Source organism: Heloderma suspectum, chromosome 5 (assembly GCF_057233095.1).
Source record: "Heloderma suspectum isolate Gila_16-S chromosome 5, 16-S_ref, whole genome shotgun sequence".
Taxonomy (NCBI): Eukaryota; Metazoa; Chordata; class Lepidosauria; order Squamata; family Helodermatidae; genus Heloderma; species Heloderma suspectum.
The window spans coordinates 32,116,486-32,141,051 of record NC_139462.1 but is presented as its reverse complement, the minus strand read 5'-3'; the positions used below and the strand labels follow the sequence as shown (position 1 = coordinate 32,141,051).

The window sequence follows — 24,566 nt, the reverse complement described above, 5'->3', positions numbered from 1 at the left end:
TCTTGCAATGAGATTTTCTGGGCATGCTCTCCCATCCCTGCTCTGCAACTTCTACTCATTCTCCTCTTCCACATTCATCCTGCATTGGGAAACCACGACAGACAGGCAGACAGACAAAAGAATACAACAGCTACCACAGCTAAGTTTCATTAGCTGGTGCTGTGGCAGTGCAGAGTATAAGTGCATGTGTTTATATTTCTTGCTTGGTAGTTTGGAGGCAATTATTCCTTTCCCCAGGCAAGTGCATAGTTGCAAGGGTGATGGTACATGTACATATAGACCTAGTCACACATAACACTAACCCATGATTTATTTAACCCATGGGTTGCTGAATTCTGGGTTGTTGTGATGTGCAAATACAGCCATGCTTAAAAAATACACACACAGTTTGTTAACCCATGGTTTGTTGTTGGATTGTGAATTCTGGGTTGTTTAAACCATGGATTGTCATTACATGTGAACCCAGAACCAGCGATTGTTCATGGGTTGTTTCACCAGGTGAAGTGGCGGACAAGAGTGGAAAAAAAATAAACCCTATTTAGTCTAGATGCCAGTACTACAGAACCACAAAGCATTTGGGATACAGGGGGGAGTGGGCGAAGGAGGAGGGACACAAACAACCCAGGGATTGAGAAAATAAACCACAGTTTGTTCGATCATTGGCCAGACAAACCCTGAATAGGGCAACAAACCGTGGGTTAATCATTGGTTAAATAAAGCACGAGTTAGCATTATGTGTGAACCAGGTCATAGTGAAAAATGCATCTTTCATAGTGGAAGATGCATCAAATAATGCATGTGCCAGTGCAAATAATCACTTACCTAAAACGTATGAGCACAGGAAACTGCCTTATACCGAATCAGCCCATTAATCCATCTAGCTCAGTACCATTTACACCGAGTCTTTCTCAGCAATAACTGGAGATGCCAAGGGATCTTTCGAGCCTGGGACCTTTTACATGCAAAGCAACCACTGAGCTACAGCATTTCTCCTAAATTTGAATTTCAGTGGCTCTGTGTCCTTCAGCTGACACCCAAGGGCTGCCAATGAATGATACCTAAAGCGAATATCCCAAATATTTGATTTTACAGTTTTTGTTTGTACCAAGTCCAGAATCTAGGCATGGTTACATTTAATATTAAATAATGGAATAACGTAATCAAAAGGTAACAAAGTTTACCAGTTTTTTGTAAACTTTCTGTGTTTAAATAATATTTTAAGTAATCATTCTTTGGATCACTTCTATGAACTGTACTTGTATTTACTATTATATAATTCCAGCATACTATTAGTTCTGGAAACACAACTTTCAAGCAGTATGCAAATAACACAGACGTCACTGTAGACACAAGAATTAGCAAAGGAGAAACAAATGACTTGAATATTGATTCCATTTCAATTCTTGCCTAGGTAAGGTTTCAAGAGAAGGAAAAGAAATGTAAAGAGGCAGAACATAAATCAATCAATGCAATATCTTCAAATCACATACTTCTAGAGAGCTTGCAAGATTAAGACAGGCTTTTACACTACACTGTTATGATATTTTTTCAAAGGCAATGGATGAAAACACAAAATTGAAGAGACTGAAAACTAATGCAAAATGAAATGGGAAACTACAATGTAAATAATGGTTTTTAGATACATATATTGATATGTACACATACCCACAGCTCCAAAATAAGATTGGTCAGCCCACCACCTCCAAATATTAATATTATTAACAAAATACTAATAGAGAACAATTTTATATACTTTGTGGCTGCAATACTATACACACTTATGTGGGAGTAGGTCCCTTGAATTCAATGGGGCTCACTGGAGGCTGGTGGCTCCGATTTTAGTGGGGCTGTGAATCCATTCTGGGTTTCAATCAGAACCAGTCAGAATTCTAACAGAGTTATCCAGGTTGCTGAACCTATTTAGGGTTCATCACCTTGGATAGCTCCTTTGGGGTCCGTCTGGTTCTGAGTGAAACCCAGAATGGATTCAGAGCCCCACTGAAATCGGAGCTACCAGCCTCCACTGCTGGGGCTCACTTCTGAGTAGATATGTAGAATATGGCACTGTGTTATTTTCACATCTCAAATGAATAAATTAAGGAAGAGCATGTGGCGCACTTGCTAGAGTGTTAGCTAGAAAGACAGCAGCTTGCCTAAGGCACAGAGTGAGCACCTACGATTCCCACATCCTAAACTGTCTCACAGTTATATGTCACTCCTTGGAAGAAGGATGGGACAGAAATATAACAAGTGGGATTTGCAACAGAATGTTGCAGTGTGGCATGCGCCTGTTCAGTTTTTCAGCCAGCTAGCCATGCCTTCTTTCAAGATACTCCATTCAATTCCCCCGCCACCGCATCCCCCCCCCACCGCCATAAATACACTTGGCATTCTGTGCTTGCTTGCTGTGCATGTTTAGTCCCTCATTGAGCTTTTGGGGGTTCTTTTGGTACCCATAGGTTTTACTTCCTAAAGATGTTGTGTACTTCTGCAAACCTTCGGGACCCCCTGCGCATGCCAATACCTCCCACTTGTATCTCAGTGGCCCCATTTTGGCTACATTCCTGTTTGGACTCACCAGCTGAGTTGGCTATTAGGGAGAGTGATAATTACAAGCTATGGCCTGATCTTACAAATTCTCACTTATACACAGGGTTATGCCTGAAGAAATAATGACATATGGACCACAAATAAGGCTTTCATCAGTAAATATATTGTTGGGATGGAGCAAATGTTATACCAGCATAGCAGGCATACACCTCTGCAAACATTTAAGATGTGGGTGTCAGAGGTGTGTCTCATATTATCAACACACCCTGCAAGAGGGGAATAAAAAAGCGAGGCAAGGTTGCTTATGCCCATTTGAAAAGCTGTTCATCTGACTGCTGCAGTCCCGATCTACCACCACAATGCTTCAGAGGCTATAAATCAGGGGCTGGCCAAACTCTGGCTGTTGCATAGATCAAGTGTAGCTCCTGGGAGATTTTAGAAAGTAAATAAACATTTGTTGGCAGTTTGGTGGGTGGGGGGAATAATGGAAAACTGTCATTCCACCTCCCTCACCCTTCTTCTAGCTACAGGGTTGCAAAGCCATGTGTGAGGACACCAGCAGTGCAAATAGCTGAGCCCGAACAATTACATATCAGGGTGGGGATGACGTAGGAGGACCAGCAAAGGAGAAATTGTGGCACTGATAGCTGCTGCTGAGGGATTAACAAGCTACGAAAGCAGAGCTTTGATACGAATATTAAGGAGAGCGAAGCAATAGGGGCAGTGGAATATTTGGTTGCATCTTGTGACTTGACCATATGAAGTTCCAGACATATTAACCTTCATCTATTTTGCAAGGCACCACAGCTACAAATGAAAATGATTTAAAATTGGATAGGTCTTTCGCATGTTTGGTTTATTATGACCCAGTTCCTGAAACTGTGCCACAATCCACTTTGGAACAAATTGGAATGAAGTGGCAGGAGCTTGCTGACTGGGAGGTACTTATTTGGAAGGAATATATTTTCAGGGTAAAGGCTGGAAAGCAGCTGCTGAGTCTCAGGAGCAGGACAGTGCTGGGAGAGGGAAATAACTTTGTACATAGAGTGGTAGAGAAACTAAGGGTGCTTCCAGCACTATCAGTCAAAAGGCATGACTTGGTTCACCCAACACAACAATCTAGAGTATGGGATGAGTATGTGTTGCTGTTGAATCATGGACTGTTGTGTTGTGTGAACCTAGCCATGCTAACAAACCATGGCTTGTTAACCAGAACCCAACAATAAATCATGGGTTCTCTTCATGGGTTGTTGGTGGTTAACAAGTCACTGTTAGCATGGCTGGGTTCACTCAACACAACAACCCACGATTCAGCAATCATCCATGATTCAACAACAACCTATACTCAACCCACAATCCATAGCCTGGCTTGTTGTGTTGTGTGAACCCACTCATTATGCAGCTATTCCATCTTTTCCTCCTCAACAGATGTTTTTCTGGGAAGAAAAAAGATAGAGAAGCAGTGGCAAAACATGGGAGGGTTACAAATGGAGCTTGATGTCATCTGGACCCCCCATAAAATTCTGTTTGAGGCAGGATAATTGCAGGATAACAGGTTCATCTGGAAATACCATAACATAATACTGAGTGGCACCAGAGACAACAAGCCCTCCCCCCACACACACACACCTCAGCCCACACATATGTTAGGTCACCAAGAGAGGAAGGGAGGAGATAAGGAAGAAACCCTTGCAGATGCCATTCAGAACTGGGGAACAGACACTCTGCCGGAAACCTACTCCAGTTTTGTTTTGTGGCAGCTTAATTTAGCTGCTGTAATGCAATTCCCTCCCTGAACATTCTTGCTTGCCAAGATCAAAGACTTTCTTGCCCCTGGCCTGTGGGTGAACAGGTTTGTTCTGAAGGCTGGACAGCCCATTATACCCCTCCACACTCTGGAGATGACTTGGAAAGCAAAGGACTGCCCCAGAGTTGTGGTTCTACAAACATTTCAGTATCTTCATTGTAGCAGTATTCTTTTCTGCGCCCAGAGAAAATTAAGGATGCTGTGCTAAAATGAAGAAAGCCAGAATGTGGACATGAGTATTATAACCACGGATGCAAAAATCTGGGTGCCCAGGAGCAACTAAAAACTGGGCCTGCAAAGTTCAGGAAGAAGGTTGTTTTCGCTGTTTGTTTCCTTGAAAATCTCACTGATTCCTAAGTTTTGCCAACATTTCTGCAAGTGTGGTTGTAAAAGGATGGAACCAGTAAACTCCACCCACCTCCACCTGAACCTCCTGAAAATGTGATGCTTTATATTTTAGGATTCACATTTTCTAAGTGTGCCTTTCCACAGACACATTGTCAAAACACCCACATGCACACTCCTTGGAATTATACCACCAGAAATATCTGAAGTCCCTACAGATTTATTTATTTTTTTACAGAGATATCAGGTAAAAATATGAGGACATCGTTGGTAATGCAAATTTTCCTCTTGGATGGAATGAGTAGTTCATTTAATATTTATACATTGTTTGGACTGCTCAAAAGCTGTTTATCTAGGATCTTAATTTATAATTAGTCGATTTAGAAAAGTACTCACAAGTGATTAGGCAGAACAACTAGTTTAATACGAAACCTCAGGGTGTGGGGTGGAGGGAAAAGCAAATTTTGGGGAGCTGTCCAGTCATCCCATTTTTTTAGAAATAATTGGTCTCTCTTATTCCAGATTCATTCAAAGGAACCCAAGGAACACTTCAAAGATAGAGAATTTTTTTACATTGGAACCATTTACAGACAGAAAAGAAGTTAATGAGAAGATTTCACAGAATGGGAAAGAATGCCATTAGAGCTATGTACCATACATGATATGTATGGAACAGCAAAGGAAGCAACTTTGTTATCAAGGGAAGCAACAATGTACTATGATAAAGGTTCTCATAATTCTCTACAAAAAAGCCAGTTCCCAATATTTAGTCACCAGATGGGGACTGGTTTGACTCTTAACGATTCCCAGTGGCCCAGTTTGGATGTACATTGTTGGCTTTTTAAAAACATCACTTCTGAAACTGAGAAAGAGAACTGGGGCTATGTATTACTCCCTCACCCAACCCCCTCTCCACATGCCAACTTTGGTGTAAGATCCGGTTTGTTTTAAACCAATGTTTCCCCCTTACATCTGAAACAGGAAACTCTGGTTTAAAAACAAACCAGGATCTCCACACCGAAACCGAAGTCAGCTCAGCACACAAAAGGAGAAGTATGAAGGAAGCACATGCTAGCTCAGTGCTCATTCTCAGCTTGAAATGTATGTCCAAACTGGGTCGCTGAGTTCTATAGGGGAGCGCAGATGTTCCTCAAGTTGGGGGTGAGGAAAGCCGGACAATGCCTTCTGCCCATCCCATTCTACACAACATAGAGCTTGCCTGCCTGTGAAAGTTGCCCCACACATTTCAGCAGAGGAACCAAAGCTGTATGAGCAAATGCAAAACTGCTACCTCCATTGAAATGAATGGGTTAGCCCAAACTTTTAGAAACTCCATGTGGACATGGAAACAGCACACATGGGACTCTGAACTGGGACAAGTATGTATCGCAACTGCTCTGATGGTATTTAACGATATTACAATAGTTTTATTGCTACAATGGGAAACACTATTTTACCTATAATCAAAGTAGAAACTGTTCTTTTTTATTTGTTTTAACATTTTCTTTTTTTAAAAAAAGTTATATTTAAAACAAAGGGTTTTTTTTTTTTTTTAGCATTTTTGTTTACCATTCTCATTGCTATAGTTCATCAGCATGCCACAAAAGACAGTCAAGAGCTTCTCACTGGCTGGATCTGTTTTACTGCACAGTGACCTTAAATGGTCTACTACAATCTGTGCCCCACCTGCATGGTCAACTGCGTTTCTGCCCTCATCTGTAAAACAAAGAGTCAAGTTAAAAATAAAATTTAAAAAGCACTTAAGAGTTCCAAACATAACAATAATCATAAAGAGAAAGATGGTCTTGGATTATTAGTGCTATTGTAATCACAATATGGATGGGACAAAGGTATTTACAAGAATGCTTAAGTGGAAAGCTGCTACATGAACCTTATTTTAAGGACAATTTCTTGCAAAATATGAACTCAGGTGCGTAGGGAGAATCCCAGGACCCATAATCGCCCCTTCAATCGGTCCACCATACAACAGCTATTGCACTTCTCTCTCTGAGCAAGAATGCCAAGGGACAGGGGACTGAGGGAGAAAAATGATTCCTTTATTGGGAAGCAAAAGATAATAGCAGGACTTAGGCTTTCTCAGAGCATGGGATAGATCCTGCTTCACAGCAGAGGTATCACAGAGCATCAATGGTTTTTGGAAATATATTTGAGGACAATAAATCATGCAAATAGAGACCACCTAGGGAAAAAAAAGTTAGTCAATGAAAGGCAGAAAGGTATCCTCAAAAAAGCAGACAAGGGCCTGAGCTATCAGAGAAAAACAATACTTTGCAAATTCATTTTCCATCCAAGCACCTTGAAGAGTTTTGTAAACACCAGCTTGTTGAACCTGCATGATGTTGTTACGTGTGGAAATGAAATCGCTTTCAATTGTTTGAGACAAATTTCATCAGCAGAGCAAGATGACCTAATTTTCAATAATGCGCACTTGAAGAGCAAAGAATACTTTAATGCTTAATGGTCTGCACTTACCATACCTTAGAACCAAAACCATGGTACAGGCAAACCATAGTTTATTTTAGAGCTGTTTGTCATCTGCTTCAATCTTTCATCTGCTCAGCTAACTAAGATTTCAAGCTGCTTGCATTTGCTTCCCACCTGCTCAGCAAGCAGATATAAGGAATAGTGCAGGGAATTCTGGAGGCAGAACAATTACTTTAACCATGGTTTGCCTGCTTAGATGTCATGACAACTCATAGTTACCATGAACTGTAAACTTGCAAGTCCACTTGAAACCATGATTTGATTCCGGTTTGCTGGCTGATTGTAATCCCTATTTTGTCAGTTCAGACATCACAGCAAACCCATAGTTAAGTTTCCTTGTTGAGATAGTATGCTGGCAACACAGTCAAGAACAAAATTCATTTGGTATGGACCACATACCCCAAAAAGTAAGTGTTATACCACATTATTTCCAAGCTTAATTAAAAGGGATGCAGGGAACCAAAACGTTAAACCTCTTTCCTCTTCCAAAAAACCCAGATCTTTGCAGAAGACATTACTGCCAAATGAAGCTCAAAATTTTTCAGCCAAACCAGAAAAAAATTGTTAAATACAGTAGGGAATATGGTAGGAAATGTGTTAGGTAGTTTTAACCATCCCCATGCATTCCCTGAGATAACGTTTATACATGGAGGTTGTAGTCAGATGCTTGCAAACTCACCTTTGAGCATTCAAAAGAATTGTCCTTCTCCAAAAAATGAACTTTATTTACAAGGTTTCAGTATATTTCCACTCATTGTTTCCTACACTTCTTCTTCCCACCCTAAATATTCAAAATTGCTCTTGAACTCTCAGTATTATTTTCTTCTATTCTTTATCTACAGGGGGTAGCAAGGTTCTCTCTATACCGTATCAAATTACACACAGGAGACACCAAATATCAGGACCTTTCTCCATGACATGTCACATTTTTCACATCAAATGCTATCCACAAATCTTATTATTAATGCACTGGGTCATCAAAGAAATGAATAGGGACTCAGTTAGGTTTAGCGGTAGCGAGTACTTTCTGGGGCACAGCTATTGGATCACTTTAAAAAAAAGGTTTTTAAGGTATCCAGGATGTGGGGGGAGGGGAGAGGAAGAGAATGACACCATGTACACTGCCAAAAGTATTTTGGAGAAAGGATCAGATAAAAAGTCCATCATCATCACCATCATCAACAACTATTCTTATCACTTCACCCACCAAAAGAAGAGTCACATGCTGCAGCTTATGATGGGACCACTGCAGTAGAGGCTCCAAAGGAGCTATCCAAGGTGCTCAAACCTATCTGCAAAATAGATTCAGCACCTTGGATAGCTCCTTTAGAGTTCTGGCTGATTCTTACTAAAACCCAGAAATTGGAGCCACCAGCCTCCACTGGACCACTGAAACAAACAGAAGGTTGTATCAACCTTATGCTAGGGGAAAAATTACAAGAGTTGGCATTGTTCTGCTAGCACAGGGGTGGGCAACTTCTGCAGATTGGGGGGCTTCATTGCCCCCACTGAACCCACCAGGGGCTGCACACAGCCCCCACCAAAATTATGGCCACTGCCACCAAATTTACAGCTGAATTTGCTGCCACAGTAGTAAAAATCACAGTATTTTTGCCACCACGGAAAATTTGACAGGGGTGGCAGCAGGGACAGGCAGAGGGTGAAAAACGCCGGGGGTGGGGACTGCATGAAGCCTAAAGGCCACGGGTTGCCCACCCTGGTGCTAGTGGGTGCACAACCATTAGCAGAACAGCTAGCACAACTGGTTTAAGTAACAGCTAGTCTAATGAAATTGCACATGGAGTTGTGCATTGGCTTGTGAGATGCCTTTTGGTGGTGGCCCCCCATTTATGGAATAATCTCCCTGAGGTTGCCCAGCTGGCACCAACATTGTCATCTTTTTGGTGCCAGGTTAAAACTGCCCTCTTCTCTCAGGCATTTGGCAGCATATAATGAGTCTCTGGATTGTCTCTGGCTGATTGTTTTAGATACATGTTGTTGTTGTGTGTGTTATTTGTTTTACGCCATTACGTGAATGGTTTTTATATTTTATATAATGTGTTTAATAGTTTTTAATTTTTGTGAACTGCCCAGAGAGCTTCAGCTATGGGGTGGTATAGAAATATAATGAACAACATGAAATGAATGAACAAGACTGAAAAGCCACATGGAGTGCACAGATAAACCAAAACGATTCATGGCCTGTAGCTCATGTGTTGCGGGGGCGGGGGGTTGCTTCTTTTTATCAGGTTATAAAGGAGCACCAAACATCTTTCAAATAGGATTCTTGATGCTTAAACTTGTGTACGGATCCATATTTCTTGCCTTGATAAAATAAATCATAACAAATTAATAGCAAGCATACAAAATAAAATCAAAACACTAGGTTGGAACTAGCAGTGGCCATCCATGAATGGAAAGTGGGAAGGCAGGGAGAGGTGATTTTTGCTAATTCCCCCTTTCCCCTGCCCATGCTATCTCCTACCTGCAGGAACAGATTTTCAGGGGCAGGAAGAGGAATCAGCAAAAACAGCCTCCCTCGCCCTCTGTTTGTGGGAGATGAAAGTGCTTCAGTCCAAAAGTGGAACTCCACGTGTGGATCTATGGATACAACCTAATTAAAATTAATCTGGGTTAGAGAAAACTGCCAGAGATTTTGATTTTAAGCTCCATGTTCACATCAGCACCATACATCTCTCTTGCAAGGGACAAAGGACACTATAAATTCAGAATGCTACATGTTGTTTGTGTCAGGGCCTTGTAGGTTATAGCCAGGATTTGATTAGAAGTAGCCTGGAAGGGCTTGGGCCAATTCAGCCTCTGGAATGTCAGAATCTGTGTGAGCTTCTCTCTATCAGTGTTCTCAGAGAAGAGCCAGGGGGAGTCACCCAACTCCCTGTCCACCTGCTGGTCTGGCCTTGGCAGGAAGGAAGGCTGGAAGCTGTCTGTGAGAACCTGACAGAGGTGAGGTAAGTTTGCAGAAGGGTCACCCACGTTGAAGCATCACTGCTGGAGGGCTGAGCAATGACGCCCTATTTAAACAGGGACCTTGCTGAAATGCTAAAGGCTCTTGTCTGCAAAGGGATCCGGAGGGGGTGTCTTACAGTCACACCTTCCCTTTTAAACGGATGCAAAGGCAAAGAGCCTTTGCTAGGAACATCTCGTCTTCATTGCCTGAAGCCTTCTCTGTTTGGATCTATCAGCGTCTGGGCTTTTGGAGGCACTCTGCACATGGACTGGAACTTTGGATTTGCCACGAAAAGTACCGTGAAGCTTTTCATAGACTTGAACTCTGGTTGCTGTGGATTGTATGTGTCTGTTTGTCGCCAGATCAGCGTACTGGCAGGCTGGGTTTGATCTATGACTTTTGGACTTTCCTCTGCCTAGACTCAAGCACTGTGGAGTTACCAATGTGAAAGTGGTGGTACGGAATGTCCTGTGTGTCTGGGTTTACCCTTCCTTTGATCTTGATAGGCCTTGACCATGTAGTCTGGAGTTATCAACAAAAGATTCAAAGTTGGACTCTCTATGGGTGTGGTTTGTTTAGGCCCTTCAAGAAGTTATCCCTTGATTGCCTGATGGGTTCATTCCAGGAATCATTCCCTTTCCATGGCATTGGAACCCCATGAAAGGATTGCCTGGGTTAGGTACCCAGCAATCCAGAGTCCCTTCCCTTATGTTCAGAACCATGGAGAATGACAACGGGGAAACCACATTGATGAGGATCTCAGTCACCATAGTAGTGTTTAGCTATGGACTGTTCTGGAATTACATAGAGCCTATAGCAATTGACCGTCAGCTATATGATTTCTGAAGAGTGTAACCATTAAGCTTTTGCTATGGTATTTCCTACAATAAAGAAATCTCACTGATTTGGGTGTCCAGTATCAGATTGCATGAGCATGTGTGCTGGGGGGATCAGGAAACCTGACAGTTTGTTAAAGACTCCCTTCACTCCCTTTCTGATTCTAGAGTACCAGAGCTGTCCACAGAATACACCCCCTAAATCCCAATCCAAACAAGTTCAGAATGTGCCTGTTCACTACTGGTTTGTCTTATTCTTTGCTTGACTGTTACCTTGTCAAGTTCAGCAGCAAAGTGAACTCCCACACAAAACACATCCAATTTCTCGAGTAGCTTGGAAGGGTTTTTTTTTAAAAAAAATTATTTAAAAAATGCAATAGTTTAAAACAGCAAAAAACCAACAAACCATGTGTGGCTCCGTTGTAAACCTAATGAGCAAACACCCATCACAGCTTCAGTTTGCACCACTACAGCTCCCTATAAGTATTTCTTAAACAAGCAAAAGCCAACATACACACGCGCGCACGCACGCACATACACACACACACGATTCTCTTTAATGGCTGTAGTCTTTTACACCCAAGTGAATACAGAAATACCACACAGTGACAGGCTAGTATGTAATTGAATATATACAATTTTGTATATAACTGAATGTCATTTTTACATGCATCCATTGGGAATGGAAGCTGATCATAACTAAAAATCCTACCCAATAAACCTAATCTGTCATTTATTCTTTCAGCTCCCTAAGCTCTCTTTTTATCTTCTTATGAGCCAGAGTATTTTTTCTTTACACGAACAGTTCCTTATTTATTAATAATTCTGCACATACTCAGGAACTGTCAAAGACTTATTGGCTCCCTAGGGTTGTGTGTGTGTGTGTGGGAGGGGGTGGCTCAGGGGACCAAAATTACCTTTCTATTTTTTCTTCTTTAAGGAATGGCAAGTTATACTATTTAAAAAATAGCCATTAACGTGCTTAGCTTTACATAATACATTTCACAGAAGTCAACCAATTAGCTAAACAAGTATTTGTAAAGCAAATAAATATGAATACTTTGTTTTCCAAAGCTGAAATTAAAAACAAAGAGAGACTCATTATTCCATTATTTTTATTCAGCAATGTGGACTTTTGTGCATCACTATGGAGGACCACTTTTAAATTATATTTCTCAGCAGGGGACAGGATAACTGTGGAACAAAAACCTTTCTTTAAATGTAGTTCAATTTATTTTAAGCTGTCAAGTTTTTCTAGCATTCCATATACTAGCATTCCATATACCAAGAATATTTTATTCTTTAAAAGCCTCCCAAAGGAGTTCTTTGAAGACCTGTATATTCTCAGAAAAGTATTTTCAGTCTTAAACAAGGATGCCCTGAAAACCTCTACGGTCTAAGACTATAAGGATTTAGTTATTCCATTCAAGTTCCAGAATTCGAATGTTAAATTACACACTTGTGAGGAAGTCTCAGGGCTGTTTCCAATGCTATAATTTAAGTCAAATGAATGCTTTTGCAAGTTTTTAGACTGCAAAAATCAGAATGTAAGGAGGTTTTTATATATATTCATAAATGGTGTCTCCAGGGTTTCAGACCGTGGGCATATAAGTAGACATGTGTCTAAAAACTTCTCATTTTACAAGTCTAAACATGGGAGTTTTTAGACTTGTAAAATGAGAAGTTTTTAGACATAAAAACTAAACATGGGAGTCCCCTTCATGGATCACTGCCTTGTTGTGGCGAAGGGGCTTGCGTAACTCAGTGAAGTCATAAGCTATGCCGTGCAGGGCCACCCAAGACGGACAGGTCATGGCAGAGAGTTCTGACAAAATGTGGTCCACTGGAGAAGGAAATGGCAACCCACTCCAGTATTCTTGCCAAGAAAACCCCATGGAACGTATCACAAGGCTAAAAGATATGACGCCGGAAGATGAGCCCCTCAGGTCGGAAGGTGTCCAATATGCTACTGGGGAAGAGCAGAGGGTATTTCCAAGTAGCGCCAGAAAGAGTGAAGCGGCTGGGCCAAACCCGAAAGGACACTCAGCTGTGGATGTGTCTGGTGGTGAAAAGAAAATCCGATGCTGTAAAGAACAATATTGTTTAGGAACCTGGAATGTCAGATCAATGAATCAAGGTAAGCTGGAGGTGGTCAAACATGAGATGGCAAGATTGAACATCGACATCTTGGGAATCAGCGAACTAAAATGGACAGGCATGGGCGAATTTAATTCAGGTGACTATCATATCTACTATTGTGGGCAAGAATCCCTTAGAAGAAATGGAGTAGCACTCATAGTCAACAAAAGGGTGGGAAAAGCAGTACTGGGGTACAATCTCAAAAACGATAGAATGATCTCAGTACGAATCCAAGGCAAACCATTCAACATCACAGTAATTCAAGTCTATGCCCCAACCACTGAGGCCGAAGAAGCTCAGGTTGATCGGTTCTATGAAGACCTACAACACCTTCTAGAAATAACACCAAAAAAAGATGTCCTCTTCATCATAGGGGATTGGAATGCTAAAGTAGGAAGTCAAGAAATCACCGGGATAACAGGCAGGCATGGCCTTGGTGTACAAAATGAAGCAGGACAAAAGCTAATAGAGTTTTGCCAAGAGAACATGCTGATCATAGCAAACACTCTTTTCCAACAGCACAAGAGGCGACTCTACACATGGACATCACCAGATGGTCAATATCGAAATCAGATTGATTATGTCCTTTGCAGCCAAAGATGGAGAAGCTCCATACAGTCAGTCAAAACAAGACCTGGAGCTGACTGTGGCTCAGATCATGAGCTGCTTCTTGCAAAATTTCGGCTTAAATTGAAGAACGTCGGGAAAACCACTAAACCGTTCAGGTATGACCTAAATCATTTCCCTGATGAATATACAGTGGAGGTGAGGAATAGATTTCAGGGATTAGACCTGATAGGCAGAGTGCCTGAGGAACTATGGACGGAGGTCCGTAACATTGTTCAGGAGGCAGCAACGAAATCCATCCCAAAGAAAAAGAAATGCAAGAAAGCCAAGTGGCTGTCTGATGAGGCTTTACAAGTAGCTCACGAAAGAAGGGAAGCGAAAAGCAAGGGAGAAAAGGGAAGACATACCCAACTGAATGCAGAGTTCCAGAGAATAGCAAGGAGAGACAAGAAGGCCTTCTTAAATGAACAATGCAAAGAAATCGAGGAAAACAACAGAATGGGAAAGACTAGAGATCTCTTCAAGAAAATTGGAGATCTCAAGGGAACGTTTTGTGCAAAGACGGGCATGATAAAGGACAAAGAAGGCAGGGACCTAACAGAAGCAGATGAGATTAAGAAGAGGTGGCAAGAATACACAGAAGAACTATACAGGAAAGATCTGAATGTCCCTGATAGCCATGATAGTGCGGTCACTGAACTTGAGCCGGACATCCTCGAGAGTGAAGTCAAGTTGGCCTTAGGAAGCATTAGTAACAACAAAGCTAGCGGAGATGACAGTATTCCAGCCGAGCTATTTAAAATCCTAAAAGATGATGCTGTTAAAGTGCTGCATTCAATATGCCAACAAATCTGGAACACTCAACAGTGGCCACAAGACTGGAAAAGGTCAGTTTACATTCCAATTCCAAAGAAGGGCAACGCCAAAGAGTGTTCAAACTACCGCACCATTGCGCTCATTTCACATGCCAGCAAGGTGATGCTCAAAATCCTACAAGCTAGGCTTCAGCAGTATGCGAACCGAGAACTACCGGAAGTACAAGCTGGGTTTCGAAGAGGCAGAGGAACTAGAGATCAAATCGCCAACATTCGCTGCATCATGGAGAAAGCAAGAGAATTCCAGAAAAACGTCTATTTCTGCTTCATTGACTACGCTAAAGCCTTTGATTGTGTGGATCACAACAAACTGTGGCAAATTCTTAAAGTGATGGGAGTACCAGACCACCTTACCTGTCTCCTGAGAAACCTGTACGAGGGTCAAGAAGCAACAGTCAGAACCAGACATGGAACAACCAATTGGTTCAAAATTGGGAAAGGAGTACGACAAGGCTGCATATTGTCACCCTGCTTATTTAACTTATATGCAGAGTACATCATGAGAAATGCCGGGTTGGATGAATCAGAGGTCGGAATTAAGATTGCTGGGAGAATTATCAACAACCTCCGATATGCAGACGATACCACCCTAATGGCAGAAAGCGAAGAGGATCTAAAGAGCCTCTTGTTGAGGGTGAAAGAGGAGAGTGCAAAAGCTGGCTTGAAACTCAACATTAAAAAAACGAAGATCATGGCATCTGGCCCCATCACTTCCTGGCATATAGAAGGGGAAGAAATGGAAGCAGTGACAGATTTTACTTTCTTGGGCTCCAAGATCACCGCAGACGGTGACTGTAGCCATGAAATTAAAAGACGCTTGCTCCTTGGGAGGAAAGCTATGGCCAACCTAGACAGCATAGTAAGAAGCAGAGACATCACCTTGCCGACAAAGGTCTGTCTAATCAAAGCTATGGTTTTCCCAGTAGTAATGTATGGCTGTGAGAGCTGGACTATAAGGAAGGCTGAGCGCCGAAGAATTGATGCTTTCGAACTGTGGTGCTGGAGAAGACTCTTACGAGTCCCCTGGACTGCAAGGAGGTCAAATCAGTCAATCCTAAAGGAAATCAACCCTGAGTGCTCATTGGAAGGACAGATAATGAAGCTGAAGCTCCAATATTTTGGCCACCTAATGCGAAGAGAAAACTCTCTGGAAAAGACCCTGATGCTGGGAAAGACTGAAGGCAAAAGGAGAAGGGGACGGCAGAGGATGAGATGGCTAGATAGCATCACGGATGCAATGAATATGAACTTGAGCACGCTCCGGGAGAGAGCGCAGGACAGGAAGGCCTGGCGTGCTATGGTCCATGGGGTCACGAAGAGTCGGACACGACTAAACGACTGAACAACAACAAAAACATGGGAGTACTTTTCAGCAACAATGCAACTTAAAATCTTAATTTAGGATGTAGTCCTCAAGAAATGATGCCAAATACACAAACTGACAGGCAGCCCGATGAACTCACAGTGACCACAATTTGGTACTCTACCATGAAATATTTGAGTTCTGACAGGATCAAGGGTGTTCTGTATTTGATAGGTATTTCTGCTCATTTAAGCAGGGAGGTCATGAATGACTAGGCATCATCTTTTCAGGAACTTTCTCACAGAGATTCACTGGATTTCTTATCACTTTAGATAAGGGTTATCCAACCATTTTTGGTTGGTGGACACATTTGAAATTTTGAGAGTGTCATGTGTGCCTTCACAAAATGGCTGCCATGGACGGTTGCCCATTCACAAAATGGCTGCCACAGTGGGGATGGCTGATCACAAATACTCATTTCCCAAAAGGCAAACTGGTGAGACTCAAGGAAATGTATCTTGCCCAAGAACCTAATTACAAGGCAGAGGTAGAGCCTGAACTCCCAAACCCATTATTTTGAACCCAAATTAAGATGGCACTGGAAGGCAGCACTTCACTTTGCAGCATGCCAGTCTCCCACTTAATTATTTTTAATAATAAAAAAATTTTAAGAGATAAAATAAAAACCAGGAGAAACACCAAGAGGGCACCAAGAGAGATATCTGTGGCACATTGGTAGCCATGGACCCCATGTCAGAGACCCAGGAATTCTAGACATTTCGTAACTTAAACCACAGTTTTAAGATTAAGGGGCACAGTCACATTATACATATTCTGAGCATATCCAAAACACACTTTTAACAAATAAGGATATGAGAGAAACTGCATGAAATCGAGTTGGACCTTTGTCTGTGTAGCCTCATCATGTCTACTCTGCCTGACCGCAGCTCTCCAATGGTTTTGGAAGAGATCTTCTCTCAGTCTTTTTTCCTGAGACTGTTTAAATGTGAGGTTCCAGGTTCCTACGAAGTATATCCTTTGCCACTGATCTATGAAGCCTCTCTTTATTTTCCAAAAACTTGTGTGAGCCCCCCCCCGACACACACACACACACACAATTTTTAACACTGGCTTGCAAAGGAGAAAACAACATACACAAAACAAGAAGATAAAAATTGCTGTGGTGCCTTAGAGTCACTGATGAACTCTATTGTCTATGAAAATGCATGTAGCAACGGAACAATTAGTCTCCAATGTGTCACAGTACTTACCATAAAGATGAACACGGCTATTTTGTGAAAAGGAAAAAAGAAGCTTCTTTCTCTCCTGTCTTAGTATTCTTTCAGGGGCCCTTTCTATTATCTATCTATCTATCTATCTATCTATCTATCTATCTATCTATCTATAATTTCTATACCGCCCAATAGCTGAAGCTCTTCTAGATCCACTCCTTATACAGTTCAAAGAAAAAAATGTCAACACAGGTCTATACTTCCTCCACTTGTCTGTGTAACCTACTGTTGTGATCTCTGCATAGTGTAGGCAGTGAGAAGGAGCAAGGCTAAAGTCAGGAACAAAAGAGCAGGTTGTCCTGCAGTAAAGCTTTTCCAGGCAATGGCGGGAGGGGGCTGATACCTTGCTCGAGTGGAGACACTTAAGGTACTTAGAAAAGGCAAAACAGTTGCAAGATGCATTTTGATTATAATCACTAGGAACCTTCCGTCTGGAAGGACCCTTTATTTGTTTGTATGTATGTATGTATGCATGCATGCATGTATGTATTTATTACATTTCTATCTGCACAACAACCTTGTGAAGTAAGTTAGGTTGAGAGATAGTGACAGGCCCTAAGGATCAATCCTATGGTCTATCTAGACCATCACTCTGCTTCCCACTTTGCCTAGGCACTTGCTTCTAGGAAGCACAACCAGACCATGAAAGTGAGAACTGACTCCAGATAAGGAGCTTCCTGTGTTTCTATGCCACCTCAATGGTGGCATAGGAATGCAGGAAGCTCCCTCATGCAAAGTCAGGCCATTGGTCCATCTAGCCTAGTCAATAGTATTGCTGAACCTTGGTCCTTCAGCTGAGCTACAGCCCCTCCTGCAGCTTACTGCCTGTGAATCTAATGGTTCAATATGGCCAGTGATGGACTTACCCTTCCTGAGTCTGTTTAATCCATTTAAGCTAGTGGCCATGACAATGTCTTATGGTAGTGAAATTCATAAATTAATTATGAATTGAGCAAAGAAGTGCTTTCTTTTTGTTTGTATACACAACATATCAATCGATGGTCTTGTAGGCCCCTTCCAACCCTATGATTCTATGAACATCCATCAGTTGAACCGGGGCAGATGACATTAAGGGAACACTTATTTCCCTATGTCCCTGTAGGCATTTGGATGCCATATTAATCATATGTGATTTGAGGTTGATATTCCATTAGGATTGATAAAGAATGACCTGCCAAAATTGGCCCTGCTAACATTGGCCCTAATAGAAAATTTCCTCGAGCGGATAAGTATCATCTTCAACTTTGAAACACGTTCATGATTTCTCCAAATACAGTTCATTTCTGGAATTAACCTGAGATTTACTTTTTAACAACATTGATGGACCTTGTACAAACCTAGAGTATGTGTAACCACAAACACTTGAGCTCTGCAGTTTTCAGTGATTAAATTTCTTGGGTTGGATGCAGACTTAGTCATGCGCAGAGTAGATTCACTGAAATCAGCGGGACAAATAAGTCATGACTAACTTAAGTCCCATTGATTTCAATGGCCCCAATCTAGGTAAGACTAAATCTAGGTCCAATCCTTTATAAATATTTTGCATTGCTACTGGTTACGTTGTTACAGTCAAAGGTATATGCTATCCTCTGCCCTAACTTTTCTGAAGCTGTGCATAGTATGCTGTTTGTCCACCTTCATTTCCATGGTAATGAACCCACAACTGAGCCAGAACTGAGAACTGCCTTTCTCATAAGTCTCATGAGAACCCCCAAGATTGACCACGACTGATCCCTTAAGTAGAAAGGCTGCAAGCAAACGTAATTTATGTGAAGGCTAGTTTCAGATCCCTCACAAAATCATCCTACTCCCATAAGGATCCTGTTGGACTTCCCCAGTTCCCTTCCCTCTCTGCATTCATTCAGGTTCAATTCTTTCTTTTTTTTAATACAGTAAAGTTCTAACGCAGGGACTACCACATCACTGTACCATATGTACAGAAACATGTGTGAAATAGGCCCACACATGGAAAACCTGAGAGGTACCATGTCAGTTTTGAATGGTTCATGCCAGATAAATCTGTGACACTGGTAATAATCTCTCATACCACAGTTTATGCCCACATTTATTTATGTATTTATTTATTTGCAGCATTGGTATACCGCTCCATATTTAGACAGATTCTGGAGCGGTGAACACTAAAAGATAAAAAATAGAATAAAAGAATAAAATCATGTTAAAATAATTACTATTTTTAAAAGGAAACAGAATTCTGATAAAACCATGGCCGGTCACCCAAGGAGGGTTCCTGAAATAAAGATGTTTTCAGGAGGCACCAGAAACAGCACAATGTTGGCACCTGCCTGGCCTCCAAAGGCAAGAAGTTCCATAGGAAGGGGGCCACCATACTGAAGGCTCTTCCCTACTAGATTCCCCATAGGTCCATGTGGAGCCACCATGAGCATGCCCTCTGATGACCTCAATGACCAGGCAGGTCGGTAAGGGAGAAGGTGCTCTCTCATGTATCCTGGTCCCAAGTTAGTTAGGGCTTCATACACTAGTACTAAAACCTTAAATCTGGTCCAGTAGTGAACAGGCAGCCAGTGAAGTTCCCTCAGCAAAGGAGCAAAAGGGGCAGCTCCCGACATCAGCCAAGCTGCTACATTCTGCACTAGCTCCAGCTTCCGGAGGAGCCTCAAGGGCATCCCCATATAGAGCATGTTGCAGTAATCCAGTCTTGAGGTTACTAGCGCATGTACCACTGTTGTCAAGCTATCCCTGTCCAGGTGAGGCCATAGCTGGTGAACCAGCCAAAACTGGTAAAAGGCACTCTGAGCCACCCTGGCCATTTGGGCCTCCAGCAACAGTGATGGATCTAGGAATACCCCCAGACTATGAACTTGATCTTTCAAGGGGAATACAACCCCATCCAGAACAGGTAATGAGCCTATCTCCCAGACTCGGGAACCACTCACCCACAGGGCTTCCGTCTTGCCAGGATTCGGCTTCAGTTTATTGGCCCTCATCCAGCCCATTACTGAGTCTAGGCACTGATCCAGAACTTGCACAGCCTCTCCTGATTCAGATGTCATAGGGAGACAGAGCTGCGTATCATCAGCATACTGATGGCATTTAGCTCCAAATCCCCTAATGACAGCTCCCACCAGCATCATATAGATGTTAAACAACATTGGGACAAGATGGTACCCCGTGGCACCTCATAGCTCAATTGCCAAAGGGCCAAGGGATAGTAACCCAATGTTACTCTCTGAAATTGGCCCTGTAAGTAGGGCCAGAACCACTGTAATACAGTGCCTCCAATGCCCATCCCACGGAGTCGATCCAGGCGGATAGCATGGTCGATGGTATCAAAAGCCAATGAGAGATCAAGCAGAATTAACAGGGTTGCACTGCCCCTGTCCCTCTCTTGATAAAAGTCATCCATCAGGGTGACCAAGGCTGATTCAGTCCTGGAACCAGAGCAAAACCCAGACTGTGGAATGGGTCTAGATAATCAGTATCCTTCAAGAGTGTCTGTGCTATTAGTAAATAATCAAGTTTGGATTTGGAAATGAGTGAAGGGTTCAATTATTCAGCCTACTGGCAAAATCTATAAAAGATGAATTAATATAATGCCCAATAAGGCAAAACTGAGAAATTACAGGCAGCAGGGGGGTGTAAAAAGCTTCAGAAATCAGCAAGATGATGATCCCATGGGCAATATTTCACTAATAAGTAAACTTGTACTGTTCTCAATACAAATGCATTGGTATTCATTTGTATTATGAGACAAAGATAAAGTATATAAAGATTTTGATATAATATTTATCCAGTGAAACCCACATAGTGAATACAAGCTACCAGTTACTTTTTTGGACAAGATGCCCTGATATTGCTGACTGTGTATGTAACTTAATGAAACAGCTACTGAACATTAAGATATTTAGAAACAGGGTAATTACATATACTAATATATAACATTGCAAAGTTTCACATTCATATTTAAAATTCCAACTTCCTATTTGCAAATGTCAGATATAGGCTAGATTATCTATAGAATAAAAAATACATCCTTACCTTTGCATAGGGAAGCTGAAAGTCGTAAACAGTAGAATTTACAGCCTAGCTATTAACCAAAATATTTAGATCTGTGAATGGCAGGATTCGCAGTCAAAATGTGGCACCTGTGATAGTTGTGCAAATCATGCATCTACAATAATTTCAAAACTACAGTGTCATTTGAACAGGAACAATCTAGGAACATAGGAATCTGCCATACTGAGTCACACAATTGGTCCATCTAGCCCAATACTGTTGAAGCTGACTGGCAAAGGCTCTCAAGGATTTCAGGCAGAGGTTTTTCCAGCCTTACCTAGAAGTGATGGGGACTGAACATGGGACTTCAGCATACCTTCTGCATTTACTTTTCCACAAAAATTTGGGGGTGGTTGCTTATCTGTAATATTTATGTCTGCAGCCTCAACATGATATTAAGGACAGTTAAGAATAAACTATACTTATCTAAATTGTGATTGTATCACACATTTATAGGCATGGCTGGTTCATGCTTTCCAGCTAGCCTAACCCCTCTGCTACAAAGCAAGGCTGTCTATAAAGCAGACACCATAATCCATACCAGAGCATGCAGGTGCACTGTATAATAGTGCCAGTAGACCACTGCATTTGTGATGTTAGGAGAGTAATCCTAGATAGCATCCCAGGGGCCATAAGATTGTTCAGAAAATCCCCTCCAAGTCCATAGATAGAGGGAAGCTCTGAGTTGTTTGTTTAAAGTTGGAGCCCAGCTCCCAGCCCCCATGGAAACCTCCATGGTTTCTTCCTTTGTGAGGTTGGAATCCAACCTCACAGAGGGTGGAAACTGGGTGTTTCAGGTGCATTCCAATGGGCCGGGAAGGGAGTGACCAAGGATCTGAGGGATCTTAAGCCCTCTCAGTTCCTAATCACACCCCGACCCAGGAAAACATTTAAACACGCTCAGAGCACAAATAAATATGTCTCTTCCATTGCTGGCAATGGGAAAGACTGATTTTCTTCTGTCCATGGAAGCCTTGCCTCCCTCTTGACTTCAGCCCTGCCAGCAAGAGCCAATAGGGCACAGGAAGGAGCAGAGCTTCCAATATTGGCACAGGATTTTTCTCAAAATGTATGGATCAGTTAAGAGCACAAATTTAAGCAAATCCCATCAAGCTTTATTACTTGTGTTGGAGAAAAATGGCATCGCTCCCGTTAACCCTATTAAAATTATCTACAGTAACAAAATTAGACAAGTCTTCAATTTTTTTAAAAAAGCATTTGCTTGTCTTTGTACATGAAACCCCATTATATTTGCCAAAGATTTGGCTGCTTCCGTTAAAAAAACAAGACTTCTGACAGCCTGTCATACAAGTTGGGCTTAATTGTGACAGCACCCACAGATGTCTCACAGAAATCAGCCCTGTCGACAACAAAACAAGAAAGAAAAAATGAACAACAAGAAACAGTCTTAAAAATAAAAAAATAAAACATTGATATTTGAACACTTACGGCTGTCATAGCATATGTTGCCCAAGGCACGTCCTGTTTGAAGAAGCACTTCCTGATCTTTGCAGTTTAAGAGTTGCACCAACGGTGGGATCAAGCCAGCATCCACACATGGATTCCGCATAAATTCTACAAGCCAAAGAAAGAGGTTGAATTAAAGGCTAGTTGTTGGGAATTGACTGTTTCTTGTTAACACTGCCATTTTTCCTCCAGCGGATAGATTTTCTGTTCCAAATTCACATATACCAGAAGCACTGCAGCTGCCTCTATGAGAACTAATTTATGTATGGAACAAAAACACTCTAGTTCCAACAAACAAATAAACAAAAAGCCCTAGGAATTATGGACATGTTCAAACTTCTGTGGATTCATTTGGTAAGAATAAAAAGTATTTTAAATAACTTTTGTTTTGCGATAAATTAAACATTTTTGGGAGCATATTTTGGGAACAATAAATACTGATACAGAAATATCTGAATATCATCAACACTTGTTCTGCCCCTCATACATTAAACAGGATCTACACAATCCAATGAAAGAAGATCTAGTTTAAAGCTGCTGAACTCCTGTGTCTGAATAAAATCTCTTCCTCTGATACTGAACGTTGATTAAATCGTAGATGGAAGTAAAACAAAACTTCAAAGCTACAGAACAACGCAGACAGTGGGTTAAGCATAAAATACTATTTCAGTAGTCTAGGCAAGGACAAAAGGGTTTTACCCAACTGATTAGGGCAAACTTCCCTAACCTAGGGCCCTGCAGATGTGTTGGATTGCAACTCCGATTGTTCTGGGAATGATGGTAGTTGCAGTCCAACACATCTGGAGGGCTCCAGGTTGGGGAAGGCTGGATTAGTTTGATGGACTTAAGACAAAGAACCCTCGGGGCTCCCTGTTTAACCATGTCAGGCCTCAAGTAAGTCATTCAGTGCTCTGTTTATAAAACAAAAATAGAAAGCAATGCACTGTACAAGATTGCTGCTTGGGGAGAAATAATAATAATAATAATTTTAAAAATTAACATTTGTATAGCACTTTCAAAGTGTTCAAACCGCTTTACATTCATTATTTCTGGCCAAAACAGGCCGTATGTCTTTTAATATTTTTTTTCATTCTTTCATTTTTCATTTTTACTCTAGAGTAGGTGCAAGGATCTGGATCAGGGGCCCCTGCTCCTACTTTAGAGTAAAAATGAAAAAAGCTGCAGCTCTAGACACACATTTAAATTAATTTAAATTAATTGGCCCTTAGTAGTAATCCTTACAACAATCCTGTATGGGACACAGACTGATTTTATATAATGTAATTAATATGCAAAGTGCTTTACAAATATACAGTACTCACTTAAGAATCCAGAGAGCAGTGTGCATAGAAACGAAAGCACCACATGCTGTTTCTAGCCATGGAGCCCTACTTCTAGTGACTGGCCTTTCTGTAATAAAAGGTCACGCAGAATATCATGCCCAGGTATGCTACAGTGGCAACCCTGTCATAGCCCAGGTACTCTGTACTTCGGTGGCTCTATGACATGAGCTGCTTTGCCACTTCACTACACAGCTATTCATCTGGAGGTAATGGCCACTCACCCTGGATAAGTGGCTAATAGCGAGGCTGCACTTATGCTTTGAAATGCACAAATGTTTTGCTTTTATATAACTTTTATCTCTACAGGAAAAAAGAGATTTTTAAAAAATAAACATGAACTTAATGGTCTGGAGCTAAAAATCTAAAAAATTATTTGGATATGTGCACATGCAACAACACCACATACTGTGACAGTTTACTCATGTTCTATTTAGTTACAAAGGAAGGACCAGGATTTCAAAACTACAACTAGTGTGGTTAAGAGCCAATGTGGTGTAGAGGTTAGAGTGTTGGACTGGGACCCAGGAGATCTGG

General features: G+C 41.6%; 1 protein-coding gene across 28 annotated transcripts in view; it reads right to left on the bottom strand.

Annotated features, from left to right (window-relative positions):
• The window catches only part of RAP1GDS1 (Rap1 GTPase-GDP dissociation stimulator 1), a 135,385-nt gene that overhangs the window by 41,132 nt on the left and 69,687 nt on the right, over window positions 1-24,566 (bottom strand). For 16 of the 28 annotated variants that reach the window (XM_084855678.1, XM_084855680.1, XM_084855682.1 and 13 more), the window contains 2 exons: window positions 22,672-22,797; window positions 6,272-6,418 (listed from right to left, as the gene is read on the bottom strand). In XM_084855678.1, the coding sequence (XP_084711804.1) occupies window positions 6,272-6,418; window positions 22,672-22,797 (273 nt within the window). Of the gene's footprint in view, window positions 1-6,271; window positions 6,419-22,671; window positions 22,798-24,011; window positions 24,100-24,566 lie in introns of all 28 variants that reach the window. The other 12 variants (XM_084855689.1, XM_084855672.1, XM_084855688.1 and 9 more) reach the window with 2 other exon arrangements.